The sequence below is a fragment of the Leptinotarsa decemlineata genome, unplaced genomic scaffold (genome assembly GCF_025532065.1).
Source record: "Leptinotarsa decemlineata unplaced genomic scaffold, Ldec_3_MD MMD2_tig00000199_RagTag_RagTag, whole genome shotgun sequence".
Taxonomy (NCBI): domain Eukaryota; kingdom Metazoa; phylum Arthropoda; class Insecta; order Coleoptera; family Chrysomelidae; genus Leptinotarsa; species Leptinotarsa decemlineata.
Window position 1 is genome coordinate 4,291,275 of NW_027412544.1, and position 24,435 is coordinate 4,315,709.

Here is a 24,435-nt window from a genome sequence, read left to right on the forward strand (position 1 = left end):
TCCTTGGAGGTCTTCAAAAAGTCTGCAGTCAATTATGTATTCAGTCTATAGATTTATGCCTTGTATGTTTGTTAGACTTTAGTGATGGTATTGGTTTGAATTGTTTTATTCAGCATTTAGTTTTCAAGTTGCTTTTTAATTTATATTTTAATATTCGTATGAATTATGTAACTATTTTTGAATTGAAGTATACCTACATGTATATTTTACAACATTGTAACTTAGGGTTTTTCCAATTATACCGAATAGATAAATGAATAAAAAATATGCCAGACACCATTCACTTTATGATTCTTCTAACAACATGTGCACAACATTGGGTCAATGACATTTCTTGCGTCGAGAGTTTTTGACAAAAGCGAAGCAGTGAAGACAGCAGGGTTTTTATGCATTTTGATCGAACCCATATATAGATAGATAGATCTTTATTTAAAAATAGGTAACCCTAATATACATATATATCCCAATTAAATCAACGGTGTATATATACAACATTAGACAAACACAAAAAAAGAAATACAATGCAACAATAATATACGAAAATCACAATTTTAAAAATAGAATTAATAGAATTAGTAGAATTACAAAAATTACAAGAATTGCTTTCAGTACGATATCTATTTCATCTTAATAAGTTATTTCAATTGTTTTTTAAACAAATTCAACGATGATGATGTTTTAATGAAGTCTGGTAGTTTATTAAATTTTTGGAAACCTTTGAAAAATAAAGAGTTCATAGTACTGCGATAAGCAGTGCTGCTAATGGGAATGTCATTTTTACCCCGAGTGTTATAAGTGTGAATGTGAATGGAGCCAGGCTATTCAATATTTTATATACAAAAATCATTGTGAAATAATACATTCTTTTTTCGACTGAGAACCAATTAAGCGTTGCTAACATAGATCTTATGGGGGTGAGACGATTAGTTCTCAGAATTATTCTCATGCCACGATTTTGAACTTTTTGTAGCATATTCAGCTTAGTAAGATCAAACAAAAACAGGGCTGATGAGTAATAATCAAAATGCGGCTGAATAATTGAATTATATACCGTGATTTTTGTTTCGGTTGATAATTCCTGGGCTATACGAGAGAAAAAATAAAGTTTTTTTTTGAAATTTTTTTATGAATATAATTGGAATGGGTATTGAACTTCAGAAAGTTATCCAACTGGAAGCCCAAATACTTGATATTCGATACAATTTCAATTTGTTCATTATTGATGTTTAGGTTAAGGCTATTAATATTAATGGTATAATATCTGTATTTACTTGTGAATATCATAGACACATTCAATTTCAATTTATTCAAACTCAAATACTTGCTAATTGATTGTAAAACATTATTCATTTTTGAATAGCCGTATCTAGGCAGACGTCACTACAAGCAATTAAGGTATCATCAGCAAAGAGGTTAATGAATTCGCATTCCACAAAGAGGTTAATATCATTAATGTATAATAGAAACAATAATGGGCCCAAAACACTTTCCTGTGGAATGCCAACATCATTATCCAACTCAGACGAAACTTCAGACTTGAAACGTACCCTTTGGCTACGTTGCTGGAGGTAGTTATTTAGCCATTGGTATACCTTGCCCCTTATCCCATATTCCTTGAGTTTAACCAACAATATTTTACGATCAATGGTTTCGAATGCTCTCTTCAGATCAAGGAACACAGTAATTACATATTTCATATTATCCAATTGAGCTTTTATATGGCATATTGTAACGCGGACTCGCATGAAAACTGTTTTCGAAATCCTGACTGATTATTCATTAAAATACAATTTGACTCAACATGATGTAATAACTGATCGTATACAGCCACTTCGAGTAATTTTTTGATAGATGGTAATGTATTGATTGGGCGAAATTCATCAGCTTTATTGGTATTAGGAACTTTTTGAATTGGTACAATAGTGCTAATTTTCAAACTTTGTGGAATTTCACCAGTAGTTAACGATGTATTAACGAAATTTAGATTAGCATGTCCTATAGTTTCAAATATCTCCTTTAGCATCCTACAGTTCAATATTTCATCAATAGAAAATTTATTGTTCATGCCGCGGATTATTTTTCGTAAGTGAGGCATTGTGAGTACTTCAAATTTATCGAATGGCATGTATATATTATTATTTAAGTTGGTCCAGTCTTCATTAATATTTATACTATGAACTATACTGTGAATGCTTTCAATAAAGTAGTGATTAAAACTTTGTGCTATTTCTAAGTTGTCTTTTATAGTTTTTTGCCCATCTAATGTATCAAAAATTATATTGAGTGGAGTGTTCAGATCATTTTTATTAACTAATTTTTTTAGTGTTTTCCACATTTTTTTTGGATTGCTTTTGAATATGTCAATCTTATCAAAATAGTACTGCCTTTTCTTTACTTTCAGAAGATTTGTCACCTCATTTCTAAACCGTTTGAAAATTTGCCATTTACTTTGAGTTTCATTATTAGAGTTATTTCGGAAATCTCTGTAAGCTCTGCCCCTTAATTGAATTTTATCAAATACTTCATAATCGAACCATGGAATATTTGACTTAAATCGACAGTGATCTATAGGCGCCATATCGTTGATTACTTTTTCACATTTTTCCAAGAGATCGCTATAAATAATTTCAACATTAGCGGAGTCCAAATTGAAAGTTTGCATCATGAGACTAATTTTAATATTATCTAAATTTTTAACATTAAGTTTTCTGAATTGCTTCACATTAAGTTCAAATTTGATGCTATTAATTGAATTGACTGATATTATCGAGTGATCAGTGATTTTAGGGCAATTATGAACTTCAGTTTTTAAATTATTGATATTACTCAAGACATAATCAACTAGTGTTTCGCTAGTATTTGTAACTCGGGTGGGATCATTTACACATTGTTCAATTCCATATGATTGTAGAAGGTTTTTCATTTTCTCACCATAAAAAGAATTAGTAAGCAGATCTATATTAAAATCTCCAACTACAATGCAATTTTTATTTGAAGTGAACAGACTATCGCAAATAGATTCCAAATCCTCAATAAATTTTGCATTAGAACTTGATGGTGAATGATACAAACGTCCAACAAAATAAATTTTCGTAATGAAATCAATTCTTAATATTGTGCACCAATAGTTATCTTGTAGTTTGAATGTTTTGAATACAGAATAATGAATGTCATTTCTAATATACAAAATAACACCACCCGTAAATCTACTATTAGAGTCACAGCGAACATAATTATAATTATTAATGCAAATTTTGTTATCTTCAATATCTATGGTAGTTCTGGTTTCACTCAGTAAAATGAGCTTAGGATAATAGCACCCAATACATTCTTGAATTTGATAACGATTTTTTACAATGCTTTGAGCATTAAAATAGATAATATATGAATTATATAGTATATTAGGGCTTACTGACCATTTTTTAGATCCTGTTTATCCACAATAGTTGGTTTATTGTTTATAAATTTAATTGTTTCATTATTGTAACCATTTTCAAACATATTTTTCAGATTTTCCTTAATAATTTGAAAATATGCACGCTGTGCCTTAGTTTGATCTCCATATATTCTGATACTGGGAATATCACAAAAATGTTTATTTTTCAAGATGAACTTTGCATCATCTGATGATTTTAATATAACTTTTATGGGTCTAATTTTATTAGCAGTATACTTTCCCAGCCTGAACATTTTCAACTGGCTCTTATCAATATTGTTATAATTTTTCAGAACATTTTCCACAGATTTGATATCTTCAGACATTCTTTCCGGTTGAGTTTTCAATTTTTATTCATTAATATTGAAGATAATAATGTTTGAAGTGCACGATTGTCGGTCCACCATCTCACAAATCCAGTCTTCTCTACTTTGCATTTCTTCCATAACAGGTTTTACTGAAACTGCTGAATTTTTCAATTTCTCTATCTCAGCTTCCAAGTTGTCAATTTTAACAATTAATTTGGGAATGAGTCGAATTCCGTTTTGACAATCCTCACAGTAGAACTTGAGAATTCTTTTACCCTTTAGGTCCATCACCTTCATCTCACTAGCTTTCAGGCCCGAACATTCTCTATGAGTGGGTCTATGACAGCTATCACATGCTAGAGTCGGTTCAGTAGAAGTTTCTTTACAGGTGACACATTCCATAATTTATAGTTAGAATAATCCTTAAGCACCTGGACTATGAAATTCGTCCGTATAAAAAAATCGAAGATAAACGAATAACTCTTTTGAATACTTATCACAATTGTTTTTTTTTATACACTTTTTGTAGGCACTGCAATAAATTAAATGTTAATGCAGTTCATTTAAACTCTTTTAGCAAACTTCATCCACTAGTTTCAAATGAACAGCATAAAATTCTGCATCGTTTAATATTAAATATTGTATTCTTCCTTCACTTTGAACTTCACTTTGAAGAGAAAATCACATACGACATCACATACACATGCTACTACACACATTGACATCGACCAATATATATATGAGACAATATCAATGGTGACGCCAGATATACATCTGTGGAAATTGGACAAATCAGCCTCAAAACATTCAAAACTTATGTGAATTAGAATATAACAAAACTTTTTTCCACTGGAGATTACTGCAAATGGGCTTCTTTTCAATCTCTATGTACATCATCTAGGTCAACCTCTAATTCTGGCCATTATTGTACCTATGGTTTTTTGCAAACAACACTAAGACTCGGTACTGTAGTTTTTTGTACTATTAGCTTGTTTCAAAACTCTTGACCATTTCTATGAGTCTTCTCTATACTGTGATATTTCACTGAATACTTATTCAATTCAACTGAAATAAGCGCCATTTGATTCAGTGCAGTTTGCCAGTGTAACACAAGTCAATTGCTTGTCCAACATTGGAATTTCGAATTGAACACCTATTACATTGAATATTACTGGAGTTTTTTCCCAACACCAAATCGTTATTTTTACACCTCGACACGTGTTTCGATCACCAAGTGAATATCTTCAATCATCTTCAGTTTTATCTTCCTCTTGAAGATGATCACTTGGTGATCGAAACACGTGTCGAGGTGTAAAAATAACGATTTGGTGTTGGGAAAAAACTCCAGTAATATTCATTACTACACCAAAGGTTCCAAACATTATATCACAAGTACCTATTACATTTATACATTTTTGGATTCAGTTCATTTTAAATACAAACATCCTATTTCGATGGGAAAATACTGCGAGGGCTATCATCACCAAAAAATATTTCATACAAAGAGAAACAAAAAAGTTATAGGGGTGAGCCTGAATTGGTTTACATATGGTATATACACATATGACTTCTTATTTCCGAAAGTACTTCTATTACTTGGAATTCATATAATTTTCAACACTTACTCATCTTCCTTATAGTAGTCTGAAAACAGCCCAGCTACCAAATACTTTTTCTTCCTCCACTTCGGTGCCCTTCTCCCCCTCTTTTCATCTCCTGATGCGGAAGCTTGTTCTTCTTTCAGTCTTCTTTCTGCCAGAGGTTCTATACTGCTTGCCGGAGAAACATCCCTCAACTTCCTTTTCGGATACCCACTAGTTCTTTCAACGAGTTTCTCCATGCTCTTTTTCCGCTTCTTTCGATCTTCCAACCTCGACCTAAGTCGTTCGATGCTGGATTCCAACGACACCTCTAAATCCGTATCTGCATCTTCCATTTTCAGTTTATTACGTTCGCTAGTTCGGGTTTCGCTGGAGGTTGTGGGAGACAAGTCTCTTTGACGCAGAGTCATCCTGTCAGGTTTAATATCGTCCTCGAATTCTGTCCTCTCGTCCTGAGGCAGACTTTCGCATTCACTCATGAGCTCCCATTTAGAAGAAAGATCTTCAGTTTTAGATTTTTCCGGAGTCACTGGAGTGGAAACTGATATTTCTGGTTTTTCAGTTCTTTGTACAAACTTGGAGTACTCTTCCCCTTCTTTAGGAACACGATCACAAATGCTCACTGGGTTGGATTCGATTGGTAATGGAGTTGAAGTTTCAGGAGTGGGAAGTTTCTTTTTTTTCTTTTTGACTGTAGGAAAACCTGTAAAAGAACAGTGATTACTTTAGTACGTCTTTCTGGAGTAATTATCATTATATGACTATAAAAATTATTGCAAAAGTTTACTGAAAACGTTCGACGTATTTTGTTAGACATGGGCCGAATGACTAAATACAACAAAAATTTAAATTAGTGAATATACATTCCATATTAATGAAAAACAATCAACAATTACTTAGTAATTCCTATTGAATATGCATCTATTCAAATTTATTATTAGCTTGAACTTTACGAACCTTCTCACTTATTTAAAATGATTTCATTAAACAGGTTAAAAAATATAGTAGTGTACATTCAATCAGTCAGTTCCCGATTTTCTGCATATATTCATGAATTTTCTTTTGAATTGGATGATGATTTGGATGTTTTGAAGTTCCTAGGTAATTTTTCATAGTCTTTAAGACCCCTATAGAATAATAACTTCCATGGACTTGTGATACCGTGGCCTTGGTCATTTGATTTCGCTCAAAATAAGTTGACCACTACTCAAGGGGTACCACAGGGATCCATCACTATGGAACGTGCTCTACGACCTAGTCTTGAGGATAGCGTTTCCGGACAAATGCAAGGTTGTTGCCTACGCTGGTGGTAAGTGCAAAGCACAAAAATGAACAAATGAAGCACTCAGTAAGATTTTTAAATGGACGTTAGAAAAAAAAATTATAGAGTCAGTCAGAAACAGAAAACCACTGGAGAGTGTTTTCAAATCAGAGATATTTTTGCACTTCAGAATGATTCGCATACCTGTTTTGTAATTTATGTATGAAGAAAATGTTTTGTTTATACAGTAATTGCACTATAATTGTACTGTCACTTTTCAACTCTGGTCAATGTTCCTTTTTTCACAAAAAATACATTCATTTGACCCCTAATCAGCAAAGATTTTTGAAATTATCTGTTTAAAAAAAAAAATCTGTTTGAAATGTTTTTCCGTTAATCAGCTGTCGCACCCCTACGAACGACAACCCTCAGAAGTCGAAACTTGTGCGAGCTAAGGATTAACGAGGTCTAACCTTTTAACGTGTGATTCCTAACACGGGTTGGACGAAAGCAAGTGAAGATCGATCGTTCAGACTAGGGCTTGAACCACCGACCAACACGGCCGTCAATTCGAGTGAGTGAATAAAGTACCCACGCCGAACCGCTTGGCTACCGACCGACGCGTTACTTTGGCTAAGCCAGTAGTATCTGCGTACTTGATAAACATACTTTTTCCAAGACATAGTATTCGTCTAAGGAATCTTAGAATAGTAATAATTTGGACGTTCCCAAATAATATCACTATGAGTGATACTTCACATATGATGTAACAACAATGTATTCATTTGGTGAAAAGAGTTAATACCATTATTCAAAAAACGATTTCTGAACGCCTACTATTATGAATCAGTTTAGTTTTCATTCACTCACCCTGAATAGTAGAAATAAGTTGGTAAGTATAGGTATATATAAATTACTCACCAGTTCTATTTATTGCTCTTCTTTTCCTTACTTTTTTCTTTGCAGATTCTGGTGACAGTTTGATTTTTTGCTCATTCTCAGTATTTTCTTTAACTTTTTCTTCAACTTTTTCTGCTGGCTTCTGTTCCTCCACCATTGGCGACTTGGGAATTAGATTCCTTTTAACTTTCAGCTCCGTTATGAAAGATTCTATGGTGATCTTGGGAGTCAATTTTTCTGATACTTTTTCTTCTTGTACAGAGCTCGATTCGGACTTGACATCAGGTTGAAGTTTTTCCGCAGAAATGGTCATTTCCAATCTATGACGTTTTTTGGGAGTGGTTGCAGTGATAGAAAGTTTACTGGCGTTAACTTTTTCTTCTGGAGTCTTAACGACTTCTGGTGTTGATACCGCTTTTTTGTCAGAGAAGCGGTTGATACAAGCTTCAATAGCTTCATCAATGTGGCTCCCAACTGACTTGGCACCATCTTTCACTTCATATTCATTGTTATTGTTCTGAACTTTAGGAGAGGTAACATTGGATTTGATAACCGGAACATATCTTGAAGCCACTGGTGACTTTTGGGTTTCTGATTTAGGGGTGGTGCTTCCTACTTTGGGTTTTTCCACTTTAACAACACTTAAAGCTTGCTTAATTTTAGGTTTTTCTAGTTTTACTTCTTCCTCGGGTTCCTTTTTGATTTCATCAATTTCTGTTTTGTTCTCACTATTACTAACTAAATGATAGTGTCTCTTTTTCAAGGGTAAACGTTGCTCATTTGATTTATTAACTTTATTATCAGTAACGCTAACACTTTGCTTCTTTTTCTTTTTTTCGTACTCTGTTGTTTTCCGTTTTTTTGTAACTTTCTTTATCGTTTTCAAAATCTGTTCCGGTACATTTTCTTTTGGTTGTTTTGTGGCTATTGCACAACACTTGATGAAATCAGCAATCAGTTTATCAATTTCGATGTTTATTTTAGGGTCACTGGCTGTTATAGGCTTAAGAACTTTGAACTTATACTTTTTATGTTTTTTGTGTTTGTGTTTATCATGCATTATTTTAGGAACCTTGAGTGTTTGATATTTGCTCCTTACATCTACCTTATTCTTAACGCTAAGTACTGGTCTATTTTTGAGTCTACGATTCACTGTTTTCTGTTCCTTTTCGAGATTCTTGACTACCTGAGACTCACTTACTATTGGTTTGCATTTTGGAGGCCTTCCAGGACCCTTCCTGGTCACTGGTGGTCTTCCAACTTTGCGTCTTGGGGGATATAAAACTCGGTCAGAATTCGCATATAAGACTCTATCAAACCGGTTGGCTGTGATAGAGTTTTTATTGGTCTCCTTTGATTTCACTGGTATCGTTTTCATATTATTAGCAACTTTTAGAGAAGGCTTCTCATTTTTTACAGTTTTTGGTGGAAGCTTATCCAGTTTTTTGTGTGCCTGTTGTTTGGACGGAACTACTTTCTGCTTGATGCTAGGAGAAAGAGTAGGTTCAGGACTCGACACATGATCGGGACTGTTCTGTATACCAGAATCGGGAGAAACATTTGGATTAGTACAGTATTCTGGAGCTTTCTCTATAGGTTTACTATCCTTGTCATTTTTTTTAGGTCTACCTCGTTTTCTTTTGACATTTTCTACTTCTACTTTCGTATTCTGGGGTTCTAAGTTGTTAGTAGGTAGAAGACCTTTCAAGGGATCACTCACTCCTGGCATAGAGCACGGAGCATTCAACATTTGTGTTTGAGCTACGAATTGCTGCAGCAGGCTGTTGGCATACAAACTACTCGGATTCGGAGGGGCATGTATCTCGCCTTCGCTGGAACTTTCCGTAGTCCTTTGAATCAAAGCATTAACCGCCTGTTGTGGCAGCTCCATGTCCGATCCAGACATATCCCCCGTGGCCGGTGAATTCTTGTCGTTACGGTTGCATTCGAAGTCGAAGGCGTCGATTTCTTGTTGGTCGGGTAGAATGGCGGCCAAATCTTCTTCTCGGATTTCCTGTAAACTGCACGAAGCCAGCATGCCATCGGTATCGGAATCATCCGAGTCAGAACTGGAGTAGGTGGAGCCACGCGAAAGTGGTAGTGACGCCATCTGAAACGTAATAAAGAGATGGATAAGTAAAATTCCATATGGCTTCAATCAATATTGAATATTTCCTGATGGGAATAACGAATCAGTTCTTATAATTGGAAAACATTTCTACGCTCAATAATGAAACAAATGAAAAAATATGAGATGTAAGATATTTCTCAACTTAAAAACGTCATTGTGTGTAAAAAACCGTTGATTAAAAATATGACAGAAATAGACAGGGACCTTTACCACAGAAAAAAATCTACTTCTATGCATACTTTGCATGTACCAAAATTGAAAAAAAAGGGCAAAGCGGTTTCAGAGATATTAGGGGGAAAATGATTTTATTGTTAAATTTCACTTTGGAACCTCTAGCGTAAAATCATTAACATCTGACGATGATCACTGCAAAACGCGCGACGAGTTAAACTATTCTAGTTCTGGTGAGTGGGGAGTGTTCTTTTTTATTCCTTTTGTGACAATAACAAAAGAAACTTATTATTCCTGGCCCTGAAGTGAACGATTGGGTGGGTTTGTCTTACTTTAATGGAAAGAAAATATGAAACTATGTCAACAAAAACAAGCTCGGATTCAATAAATAAAAAACGATAAATTAATGGGATGTAGAAGGAATTCAACAAAAATTTTTCGCATCAGGTCTTGATGATGTCTACTTGGTTAGTGAAACATGTGTCGAGAAGGGTGTTGCTGTTCTATGTGGAAAAAGTCAATTTGCTGAAATTGCATTGAATAATTATGTAAAATGGTAAACGGGGTATAAAATTCTAATATCGAATATCAACGTAGATATTTTGGTGTTTTTTGTAGCAGTGATACTTCTGACTAAAGTTGTTTTTGATTCTAAACCCCAGTCATCAGAGTCTAGAACTAGTGCAGATATTTTATATAGATCTAAAGCAGTGGTAATATGAGTTGGTAAATATCTTAATTAATCTAGTGAAGATAATAAAAAAAATTATTCTCATGTATCTTTTTTAATAAATCTATATTGATGTAGCTGGCCTTGAAATTGTATTACGTATTACCATCTATTCTTTCGAAAGAAAATATTTATTATTCAATTATATTTATGGGGATATTTAGTAACGAAATTGATTTTGTTGTTATATTTGAAAAATAAATCTGTTAATTCTCTACTTTATGCCAATCATTTTTAAAAATTTAAAATATTGGTTTGAAATACCTAACAGTTATTCGTGTGTACCGTTTTGATTAAATATTGAATGCAAAAAGTTTCATCTAGCTGGATATCAATCGTAACAGAATAGCGCCGAATAAATTTTCAGGGTCATGTTGAAGAGATAACTAGGCATACTCCGAGAATATGAAATTTTTCTTTAACCGAAATCAACCTCAAATACAATGATGACGCTTGTAAATAGACTTTCGGAAGAGTTAGACAAAGGCAACAAAGTGGTTTGCACCTTTTTGGATCTAAGCAAGGCATTCAATATTGTCAACCATGAAATTCTTTCAACAAAACTAGAACTCTACGGTTTCAAAGGAGTGGTACTTGATTGGCTAAAAAGTTATCTGACAAACAGGATGCAGTATGTTCAAGCAAACAATCATACTTCATTGAAAACAATAAATGATGTAGGAGTTCTCCAGGGTTCTGTTTTAGGTCCTCTGTAATATCTAATATACGTGAATGACATTTCTAATGAAAGTTTTATAATGTATGCAGACGACACCTCCCTTATAGCTACAGGGAACAATGTAGAGCAAACAGTCTTGAAGGCCAATGAAGAAATCAAAATTTCTGAGGAATGGTTCTCTTACACAAGCACCTTCGACGAAGTTCCTTGGTCTGGAAGTGTGCAAAAAACTAGCTCCAAAGTGTTATCTCCTGTACCAACTCAGGAAATCGTCAAGAAATCTGTGTTGATAATATATTTTGCACACTTTCAGTCAGTAATGACATAAGGAATCATAGGATCACAGGAGGCCGATAGGATACTCAAACTCCAGAAAAGAGCGGTTAGAAATATGGTTGGAGTGACCAGGAGAGTAAACTGTAAGAATATATTTGTACAGCTGAAAATCCTGATTTTCCATTCTTTGTTGTATCATGCATATACTGATATATGCCAAAACAGAGTTGGCCTCATTCAGAGCGCTGGGAAACATTAGATATCACACAAGAAATTCAGCAATCCTGGAAGTGCCGAATCACCGTCTCCAAAAAAACAGAACGTTTCCCAAAAGACAGCAATAACCTTGTTTAATCATCTACCAAACTGATACAAAGATCTTCCTTTAAATAAATTCAAAATAGTAGTCAAAAATATCTTATTAAAAAAAGCGTACTACTCTATAAGTGAGTATTTGGGAGACATAGATTTTAACTGATTTTATATTTTAAGTATGCATGCATATTTTCATATTTTATCAAACCACTTGTTTTAATTGCTTATAAACAGATATTACCTGTAATATCTGTTTATAAGTTAACTGACTAACTGACACCTGACTTGTTCTGTATTATATAAGAAATAGTAATAAGAACAATTACAAATAATGAACCACCAATACTATTGAGTCCTTTTACATGCTTTCAAGCACTTAGTTACATCAATAACTATATTAATTATATTGACTACAATTTGTGTAAAATGTTTTTAATATTAATTTTATCTTATAAATATTAAAAAAAAAAAGATACTGTATCATATACTGACTTGTTCTATATTATGCTAGACATAATCTAAAGAACTAATACACTATTATTATTATTATTATTATTATAATTGTTAAGTAATTTTATGTCAAACAAGATACAACTGTGGGGAATTGAAATGCAGAGTGAATAGAGTAGACATTTCAATTAGTGGAGTAGTGAAAAAATTAAAATTAAATTTTATACCATGTGAACGAACAATCGTGTATAAAAACGAAATTATTTATCATTGAATTTTTATTTTGTTGATAGTTAACAATTTTTCATTTTTTGGGTAGAAGCAGTTGCCATATTTTTGCAAATGCAAATTTCGACAGTTTTCAAATGAGAAACTATTCTCTTCTTGATAGTACAAATGGTTGAAGTCGTCAAAATAATCGTTGATATGTATTTCATTTGATATGACTAGATTAGTTGAATGCTTTCGCGAGAAATGTGATTTCACATCTTTTGCACAAACTGCAAAAAATGCACATAGAGAATTTCTATTATACAGGGTGAATGAATTGACATTCTGAATTCGTACTGTTTACAAATTAAAATTCATCGTCTGTATCGGTTTTGCTGCTATACATTTACTACTTTAAAGCTTTTAATAAAGAGAAAAAGTTTAAATAAGAATATCGAATAAACCGTTAACCTTTTCAAGCATGATCCTAAGTGTCCTGGCGTCATCAATCCTTTCGAGAACGACTTTCATCATCGCGAAAAACACTGGAAAAAACACACACGGAAGTCAACTCCCGTCACAACAATAATTAATTATTCACCGTTCAGGTCGATATTTTTCTCCGATTTTATCGCCGAAAAGCGAAGAAAATCCACACACGCAACCACTTTATTACACCGAGAGTATGGCTTTTTGTCCTTTTTTCCGAGGACGACTCGGCTCACTTTGGTGGTGGCGTAAGTGCAACGCGTCATAAGGGGACGAACGTTTCCCTTTCACCAAAAGGGTGAACGTGTACGAGGCGAGTAGTGAGTTTCCTAGGACGCGCGTTCGTTGATATAAACGACAATCGAGATATAAAGGGCATAGATTCGGTAGGCGGCCTTTTTCGCCGACGGTCGAGCTGCTCAGACACTTGCGAATTTGAAATGATCGACGCACTGATATTACAAAACAATATCCTTTATTCGCCATAAAAAATACAATAGTATTATAAGGTTTTGTCAAATATCATATACCATAAAAACACTGAATGAATAAATAAAAAATAAACAATTAAGGAAATGAGATGTGAACAATTTCAATATAAATATCACTGTCTCCGTAGATTGTAAATTCAAAATATTAGTTGGTGTTGAAGTCAAATGATAAGAATTCGTACAATAAAATACAATAAAAAGCGTTTTCCAGGCAGATATTCTTCATATAATTTGTAAACGAGGCTGTATTTAATTTTTTTTATATCTTCTGGTAGTTTTTATTGTATTGTAGTTGAAAAACGGCAGTGATTTAGTCTTGTGTGAATTCAATTTCAACCTGTTGTGATTGTCTGGTGTTATGTGAATGAAAATCGTTTTGATTTAGATATAAGTGAGGATTTTTTTACATAATTTAAACACGAATATACGTAAAGAGAAGGTAATGTAAACATTTTATTATTAATAAATGTTGTTTTAATGTCTTCTTGATAAACTAGTTTGAAGATAACTCGCAAAACTTTTCTTTGCAGTCCAAACACTCTTTTTGCATGAGGCGAGTGCCCCCAGAGTACTAGACCATAAGACATATGGAACATAAAAAGTGAATGATAAGCAGTGATAATGGTTTCAATAGATGAGATGCCCATTAAACTTCTTTTAACATAAATGCTCGTTGCCAATTTTTTGCAAATAAAATCTACATGTGTTTCCCAAGAGAGGTTTGGATCCATTTGGAATCCAAGAAATTTAATCGATTCATTTTGGTTTATATATAGGCAGTTGTTTGTGTGTAAAAAAGTGATGCTTCGTTTTATTAGTATTCAATTTTAATTTATTATTTGTCAGCCATTTATTAGCATTCGACTCTGCTACTTTCATTTCTTTAACTATAGCCTCGTAGTTTGTATTTGGGAGCGTTAATGATGTGTCGTCAGAAAATTGCCTAATCTCAGACTCATCTTCAGTCTTGAAATCAATCACATAAATCAAGTATAGAATTGGTCTCAAAACCGAACCTTGGTAGACTCAGTTTTTTATTTCTTTGGTATCAGATGCCTTTGTATTCAAAAAAAACGTATTGTCTATGTTCCGATAGATATGATCTAACAAGGTAAATCATTTGAATTTTCTTTATCACATGAATTTGTACCAAATATTGAAACGATTAAAATGTACCACAATTGAGAAGTTTTTGAAATAGCGAAACAGGGCAACTTCTCTTAAAGTTATACATAATCGATATAATCATTTCATTTCACCGAATATCTGACAAAGCTTCCATAAGTAAATTATTGATTTTGACAAATATAGTTAGTTCAATAAAAATTTAATGAGTCCAACGTAGAGCTTTGGAAAATATTGAAATAAATGACTGCTTATTTTTATAAGAGATCAATAATATTAAATGATACATCACAACATCGATCATAAGTGCAAAGTATTAATAAATTTGTGTTTGCAGATTGTGAAAATGATGTCAATATTCCACGACGTCACTTGTCAAATTCTCCATTTGATAAATTAGGAGGCCATGACAATGTATATACATTTCGAAATCAATTTAGCACATTTTTTGAGACTATGATTCTGATAGCATATAATGTGTGTGTGCAAGTACACTATCCCATTTCAGAAAAGGGTTAGAAGAACATATTGAAATGATTATCACCAGAAAAATTTCATCTTGCTATTTAAATTAGACATTTGATTCTGAAAATGAATAAATATAAAACTGTTTCAAAAGATGAAACAATAATATGGATGTTTTACGCGTCTGATATTCTGCAAGAAGTGAACAATTATGAAATGTTCTGAAAGTATTTGAGCTGAGCAACATCAAGGAAAAACGCTTTTTTATATGGCCATCATGTTGGTCTGTTAAATGGAACCAGTCATCATACCTATTTCACCTTCCTTTGTGGTTACTGAAATACATTCGTTTAAATGAACCATATGGTTCAGCGAGTTTTAGTGGTATCTCGAATGTTTGAGTTCTAAATATAATTTTCGAAAGGAATGAAGATACTAAAGTCTATCCAAATCCAAGATAGAAGGTTTATTCTGCTTCTAAGAAATTCGGGTTCTAGGACGTCAAGATCATGCGCAGTTGATATAGAGCGTTCTGGTTTATTGAGGATAATTTCGGACTGATGAATCCTCTGTTCTGGTTTCGACTGCGAAATGATCCTAAACTGTTTCGAACCGTCCCGAATCGTTCTTGCTCTCGAGGCTGAACTGTTGAGAACTGTTCCCGTTGTTCATGCGCATTCATGTGGAAATTTGTTTGGACTATTTGCTAGGATGTTTTTTTAATTATTTGATTTGAATAATTGGTGATTGACGGTAGATAACATTTGAACTGACTATAAGGATACGTTACATAACAAAATGAACATGGTCAATAGTATTTTCTCGTCTTCATTTCTTCATATATACGATAGGTGGCACAGTGGTCTCCTCAAAAGCGTTCTGGTTTAAACAAGTATCCGACACTATTTCGGACTGTTTGAGATTTTTTGTGTGTACGTTCACGTCTTGCGCAGTTTCCAAACAGTTTCGGATGTTGGAACCAGAACAAACCTAGTGTAAAAGAAAACAAAACCGAAGCGTGAGGTTCACGTGATCGCCCAGTGTTCTAAAAATTGTCAAGGAGCGCAAGCTTGAATACCGAAAATATATAGTCGATGAGGCCAAAACAAAATTGTCCTTCGCCTGCCTCCATACCACTGCGAGCTCAATCCTATCGAGTTAATATGGGCGGATGTGAAGAATTTTGTACCTCAGCATAACACCACGTTCAAATTTGCAGATCTAAAAGTACTTTTTGATGAGGCTTTGAAAAGAGTCACAGCGGAGAAATGGGAGAAGTGTGTTCGGCATGTGATAACGGAAGTCGAGACAAAGATGTGGAAGCTTGATAACATAATAGAGGCACAAATAGAGCCACTGATAATTCAGATTGGTGAGGATGACACTACTGATGAAGAGACAAATTCATCCAGTTGAATAATTTTGATTTTACATAAAATAAAAATTATCAATAAAGAAATAATTACGTCTCTTTTCATATAATGCTTGAGTGCGCTGTGAAAAATCCAATGAAAATCTTTTTATATTACACATATTATCTGCATTTTCCCGTTAAACTGCAAAACTTGTGCATTTCACTCGTTATTATAAAAAAGTTTTCCTAAGTATGATATAGCATTTGCGATCAACAAGATGTTGGTTCTGAATACGACCCTGGCCAATTCTTGTGATTTTCAATATCATATGCGTAGGGCATGTCAATGTTTACATCCACTCTATCTTGGATTTGAATTTGCTTTAGATAGAAACTTGTAGAAACAATACTGTCAAATTGGAGATGGAAAATATTATTATTGTATAATGTTGCAATGATTACAAAAAATGCCTCACTGTGCAACTTATATCAATATTATTCTTCGAGTGTCATGATTTTGAAACTAGTTGTTCAAAGTGTGAAAATAAATATAAGACTCCTAAAATTTCTCATTTGCAAACACCAGAACAAACTGTTTTTCATTTTTCCCCTATTTAAAATTAATTTTTCCGCATTAGGTCGCTCAACAGACACCGAATATTTCAACTTTCGACTATTACGGAAGAATATACGTATATTTTTTGCTAGTTAGCCTGCATTCATGAATGATGATCTTGTTGAGCCGAAACAGTAATTACCTTCAACACAAATTCCTTTGAAAAAAAAATAGCAATGAAAGTACACATTTGAAAAATCAGTCAGTATATTCGTTTGCAAGTTCGGTAAGTGTATTATTTGAACAAGTATCGTGGGCCTTGTCGCACCAGTACAAAGCACCTGGCGACATTATCGCGTGTTCGGCGTTCCCGCGCTTCTCTCTATTCCGTATTCGGTTCAATTTTCTCCCCCGTTGTCACCGCAGTTCGCAGTCGTCGGCTGCATATTTAAATATACTTGGTTTGTTCTCTCCCTTCAACTACACGTTATTCCTACGTGTACATTACGAAATGAACGGGCGAAGACCTCTTCCGCCAAATGTCGAACAAAGCTGTACTACGGAAAAATCAAATGTAAGTACTTACTTGAAATAATTATTGAATCATAAGAAAATAGATTGAAGTAAATAATTTTCCTCGAATAATTTGTGAAGCGAGTTTTCAGGAACCAGCAAATATAGTAAGTGAACAAAATATGTACTAATTACCTTGATATTGATGCTGCACATTGTTTTCCAAATTTTAACTTTGTGCCTCTTCAGCTTATATACGATGTCGTTAAGGGTTTTTCAGCAAATTTTTCTCTACAAATTCAAATGGAACCATAGCGCTGCCGAAACAGCCCGAAGAATTAACCAGACAATTGGCAATGACAGTGTTACGGAACGCACTGTTCAACATTGGTTGTTCCGAAGATTTGAGGACCTCGGTGGAGACTGACACATCACAAACGATGCGTGAGATTGCGGAGGAACTGGGCGGCAGATATGCAGTTTTTGATGGTTTGAAACGTATTGGAAAGGTCAAAAATCAAAAAGTTCCAAAAGTGGGTGCCCCACGATTTGAAAGATCGTCAGAAATTTTCACGTTTCGAAGACGGTTCTTCTTGCTTTTTCGCAACCAAAACGATCTTTTCTTGGATCGGATCGCAATGCGTGATGAAAAGTGGATTCTCTACGCAACAGGAGTGACATTTTTAAAAAATAGATTGATATATAGATAGATAGATATTCTTTTTTCGCACATGTGTATAAATACATATCACCCAAACGGATGTAGAACATGTACATAGTACATATATACAAAAAATAACAAAATAGAAGAGAAAACCCGTAATGGGAAAATATAATAGCTTATGAACTAAGATTACACATCAAAGGGTCTCTAGCATAGCTCCAAAGCATAAAATTTTATAAGTAGAATTTTAAGTAGTACAATTAGGACTATCTTCAAAATATTCCTGACGTTATGATCAAGCATATTCATTGGTTCGATCAGTTTTTCAGTGGGGCGGTTTTAAATGGAGATTGTATGTGTGGAAGTAGTCATGTATATAGTTTATGTATATATACAAGGCAAAAAACAATATTTTTGTACCATTTGCAAAAACCAAATTAGCTTTTGTATCACCAGATCAGATAGCTCCACGTGCCTATAATTTGTTTCCAGATATTATAAAAAAGTCCAAAACCATGTATATCTATCTTCAAAAGAAAACTCAGGGATTTTCTTGTTCTTGTTCATAAACGCAACACGTGTTTCGCCATACAATGGCTTCCTCGGGCGTGTCTTATCGCTTTGAAGAATTTATGTGTATAAGTAGGTAGTTGTCATTATCTTTTTTTTCAGGAACTTCTAGTCTCCGATCTCTTTTTTTTATTTGACGATTAAAATTGAGAGACCACAGAATGGTGAGAGATGCTTTTCAGAAATAAGGTGAAGGTAATTTATGTGTTATTAAGACAATATCGATATATTTATAATTCCACAAATTATTGGATATTATAGTTAAAAATGCAGTTGTCTACCTGCAATGAAAATTCATTAAAATAGACACAAATATTTGTTTGAAGGTGATTGACAATGTTTCATGATGAATTTCATCAATTCGGACTTCCATTGTCTGATATTATAAAAAATGATTTGAAATTTCTGAAAGAATTAATAAAAAAGAAGAATTAAAAATGAATAGCTGAAATTAACAATTATATTAAGCAAAAAAACCTGAAATGAAATGCTAGTGAAATAAAATACAAGTAAAAATAGAACAAATGAACAAAAAATAAAAATAAAAAATGAAAAGTTAAGGGATTCCAAGCCAAATTACTTCACGACGTTTCGATTGTTAGTATCCACAATCAAAGATTGGACTTATTCTTCCGAGATCTGACTACATATAGGTCATTCGACCTTTCCCCTTCACCTACCCCCTCTTCCTTACAGGTTTCCATATGTTGCGTATCTCTAGCTAGCTTGGCTAAATTCGTTGTTGGACAACATATATGCGGCTTCTTTGAATTTTCTCCTAAACCAGTGATCTTCCTTATGGATGATTTCAGCTTGACACCAATTGATGTTATGTTGATGAGTCCAAACATGCTCTGCTATTCCTGATTTGCTGGTTTCTATTCGCTGTCTGTGTTTCTTGTGCTCGGCAACGCGAACATTCAATGGCCTCTTAGTTTCATAGATATATGATTTTCCGCACTCACAGGGTATCCGGTAAATGCAATTGTTGGAATCGCAGTCCGCGTTGGTGGCCTGGTTTTCGTGAGGCTGCTACGGATAGTGTTACCGGATCTGAAGCAGATTCTGATGTTGTACTTGGAACCAATTCTTCTAATCCTCTCCGATAATCCTCTGATGTAGGGAAGTGCAAGCACTGGTTGTGACGGCTTGTCTTCCTTGCGAGGCTCCTGCTGTCTTTTAGCCAAAGTCTTTTCTACCATCGCTTTGGAGTAGACATTCCATTGAAGATCATTTTTGATGGTGTCTAGTTCTTTCTCGTCGTCTAGTTCTTTCAGTTCTTTTTCAACCTGTTTTCATACTATAGGTATATGGTTCAGCACAAAATCAAATGAAAATTCGCACTCATTGGCACAAAACCTCACTTTTAACAGGTTAGGAGAAATTTGGACTTCGAAAGAAGTGAATCATGAAGCTTACAAAATAATAAGACTCCTTCAGAAGCAGTTGAGTCTACGAGAAATACATCGACGTAAAACGTTTCACGTTGACGTAATGCGCCATCTAGTTGAATACTCCCACTTAATTTCTGGAAAGAAGTGGTTGACGTATTAGGCTGACCACGAAACAAAAAAACATCACTAAGAAATCGTACCTTAACGGCCTCACGCAACGTAAAGTTTGGCTGAAATTTTCAGGAGAGATTTTTTCTACTTTTTTGAACGATTTAACGCAACATTTTTTATGAAATTTTCATGGAAGATGGAAATGCTTATAAAAATAAAAGCTGATAACTTATTTTGAGGGGTTAGTAATCACACGTGTAAACTCTCCTATTTTCAAGTTATTTTCAACTCCGAAAAAACTCCCAACTAATCAGGGTAAAAACCACCATAATTTTGTCAATCACTGGTATGAGTAATTCATCGTTCAAGAACCCAGTCCAAACGACGAATTGAAAAAAAGACTGCTCTAAAAATGAATTTATGTATTTTTAACGATACCTACCACACGCATTGAATCTATGAATCATAAAAAAATTCACGAGGAGATTTGCAACGAACTGAATAATAATAATTCGCAGTACTGCAATAACTTTTAACGACCAGTCTGCCCACGCAGGGGGTATAACTGACGCTGTCACTCAAAGCAAATAAGAACCATACTGAAAAGTATGTGAAGGAACGTGTGATAATTAGGATTATTCCCATTTTTATTCAATCTACCTAATATCTATTATATTCAGATACAAAAACCATTCCACATATGACTAACATGTTCTGCATTCATTTTAGAAAAAAAAAAATGAAATCCGTACGAAAATTGCAATAATGTAAGGCAAGGTATCAAACACCGCCTACAAAAATATTATTTGGCGTGCGTTGCTAAATTAATTACTACATGTTTATACTACTCATAAAAAATCCGCAAAGACCTATATGATTTAATTTACAATAACCGCTTTTTTATTCAAAGTCAATCGAACTACGGGTAGAAAAGAATCGACCAGTTAAATTCAATTTTGTGCATTTTTTATTTTCCTAGTGCTTGACATCCAGAATACAATGACAAAAATGTCATATCAATAGCATTCACCGTTGTAGAGACGCGCGTTCGTCAATATAGTTATTTATTATACAAGAGAAAAAATAATTAGATTTTAGCTCGAGGTTGTGATGTCAAAACACCGAGAGCTAAAATCTAATATTTTTCCCGTGTATAATACACAATTTTTTTCTGTGACGACGATTTGATATTGAAAAATTAAATTTCCTTGAAAAAAGTACTCATAAAAAGTGACATTTTGTTACCTGTCATCAGAAGTGTGACGGGAAAAATGTCAAACATTATTCCCGCCACAGAAAAAAGCTATTGTTACATTACGATATATCTGCGATTGTCGGTAAAACATCTGAATTATAATAGAAATCAAAGCATTAAATTTTTGTTTGAATGAAGATATCTTCAGTTCAGGAAAGTTGTATTGAGGCAGATACAAGTAATATAACAAGTGTTCTTATTAATGTTTATGGAATATCACATTTAATGATTGAAAGCGTTCAATTATTAAAATTTGATTTTTTGCAGAAAGCAATATAGTTAAGGGTATCATAATCCACCAAATTTACTGATAGGCATAAATGCGTTTATTTCATCTTTAGGCTTAAATGTATTCATTTCATTATTACTTTGAAATTAATGTGATCTATTTAAATAAAAATAAACTCTATTGGTTTCTAAAGTTTTAGAATAAAAAAAGCTATGCGAAGAAAAATACAAATAGGAATATCGTATAACTGGAACATTTAGCATACAGTGTGTCTCACTTCTCATGGAAACACCCCCGTATCTTCCGTAATATTCGAGGTATAACGATGAAACTCTCAGGACTGATGGAAATGCTCAAAATGCACCTACCACCTGAATGGGGTTGGCCAAAGTGATATACACTGTCCGCCACTCGCGATGGAACACCCCATTTTTACGGTAAACATATTAGGGGACAAAATAGGCTCAAAATTCCTTCAGATTCGTGATCAGGACTACCAACTTACTACGAATACACTTTTTTCCTGAAAAAATTTCAGGAGGCTACTAGTATGCTTTTCAGTTAATCCCAACTTTTAAAAGATACGTGTACGAGTTTCACAGCCGTCGGACTATTAGTTTGTGGGATAGAACTTTTTGAACGAAGCAACTTTTGCTAGTTTGAATAAAATGGAACAAAATACTGTTGAAGATAAGGGTTGGCTTGATAAACATTAATCGGAGTTTGCACCAGAAAAATCAACCGTTGGGAAGTGGTTTGCTAAGTTTAAACGAAGTGAAATGAGCATCGAGAACGATGCACGCAGTGGACGCCCCAAAGAGGCTGATAATCACGAAAATATAAAAAAGTCCATAAAATAATTTTGAATGACCGCAAAGTGAAGTCGATTCAGATAGCCGAGGCTCCACAGACATCAAAGGAACGTAATGGACATATCGTGCATGAACATTTGGGTATACGGAATCTCTGTTCAAAGTGAATGCCGTGCGAGCTCCTCACAATCGTCCAAAAACAACAACGAATTGATTTTTCTGAGCTGAAGCTGTTTCACATCAGAATCAAAACGATCGTCATCTGAGTGGACTGCACGTGGTGAACTGATTCCAAAGCGTGCAAGGCTGGCAATGTTATGGTATCAGTATTTTGGGATGAGTTTGGTATAATAGTCATGGACTACCTTGAAAAGGGAGAAACCAATTACAGCGACTATTATATAACGTTATTGGAGCGTTTAAAAGCCGAACTTCAGGAAAAAACGACCCCAATTGAAGAAACAGTAAGTGCTGTTTCATTAACACAATGAATGCACCGTGTCACGAATCGAAGAAAATGATGATAACATTTCATGAATTGGGCTTTGAATTGCTTCTGCATCTACCATATCCTCCAGATCTGGCCCCCCAGAGACTTTTTTCTGTTCACAGACCTCAAGAGAATGCTTGCCGAAAATTTAGCGCTGATGAAGGGGTAATCGTCAAAACTGAGATATCGAAATATTGTATGACTGTTATAATCATTGTGTCGCCCTCGAAGGCAACTGTAGTGAATAATAAAATGAAATTTTATCAAAAACTTTTTCTTAGTTTCGCCTACGAACTTTTCAGCCCATCTGTTTCAATGAATCCAATGCAAACACCATTCCCTTTCTACTTTGTAGTTCGTCGTCTTCGTACTTGAAAATTGCGCAAATGAACTCACACCAGTATTTTGCAGACTTTTCAACCCTCTTTACAAGGAAGGGGTTTTTCCTTCTTGTTTGAAGATTGCTCGCGTTCAGGCTATTCCCAAAAAGGGCAAGGAAAATCTTCCAAATAACTACAGACCTTCTATCGTATGTCACCCATATTTGGAATAACGCAATCGGGGAACTCCGGAGAATCAAGAGCTGTTGCGCTTGATATTTCTAAGGCCTTTGACCGTGTGTGGCATGGGGGTTTACTGGCAAAATTTCGATGCTATGGCTTGTCGGATCATTTCTGTGTATGGCTCCCCAGCTTCCTGAAACAACGTTTCCTGCAAGTAGCCGTCGATGGATATCTCTCGAATAGTTTTACCATAAACGCTGGTGGTCCCCAGGGATCCATATTGTCTCCAACCCTCTTTTCATTGTATATCAACGACTTATTGGAAAAAAACAAGATTCCAATATATTGCTTTGCTGACGACAGCACACTTGTCTCGTCATTCCATTTGGATTCCAGGACATCGGCTGCGGATGCCCATCTTTGCCGGCAGCAGAAGGTTGCATATCTTAATAAGGATCTGAAAGTGATTTCGAATTGGGGTGAAAGTAACCAGGTTCAATTCAATGCCACAAAACCCAGGCATCGGTTTTCTCCAAAAAGATAAATGTCTTCGAACCGGATATAATATTGTCAGGACAATTATGATTTGGACACCAATATGTCATGGCACAATCATGTAGCTCCAGAAAAAAGCTATCCGCCTGATTGGAGACGCGAACATCATTTGCAACCTTGATAGTCTGGAATTCTGGAACATCGAAGAAAGGCTGGAGATAATGTCTCTCTTCTATAGATACTTTCACGGGAAATGTTCAAGTAACTTGGCACATTTGATTCCACCAAGAGCGGTACACATCAGAAATACGCGACAGACTGTGGCTACTCATCGTTTTGGGGTTCAACTCAGTACACCACGAACTTCACTGTTCAAGAACTCTTTCATTTGAAGAACTGCGTTTATGTGCGTTCGCGAGAACGTTTTTCTAAATAAATTTATTCTCCAGCT

The 24,435-nt window shown here is 34.4% G+C and overlaps 1 protein-coding gene across 2 annotated transcripts in view; it reads right to left on the minus strand.

The window, feature by feature from the left end:
* Positions 1-24,435, minus strand: part of ash1 (histone-lysine N-methyltransferase ash1) — a 100,113-nt gene that overhangs the window by 16,877 nt on the left and 58,801 nt on the right. For both annotated transcript variants that reach the window (XM_023156399.2, XM_023156400.2), the window contains 2 exons: positions 7,528-9,616; positions 5,370-6,048 (listed from right to left, as the gene is read on the minus strand). In XM_023156399.2, coding sequence (XP_023012167.2) covers positions 5,370-6,048; positions 7,528-9,616 — 2,768 coding nt within the window. The remainder of the gene's footprint in view (positions 1-5,369; positions 6,049-7,527; positions 9,617-24,435) is intronic.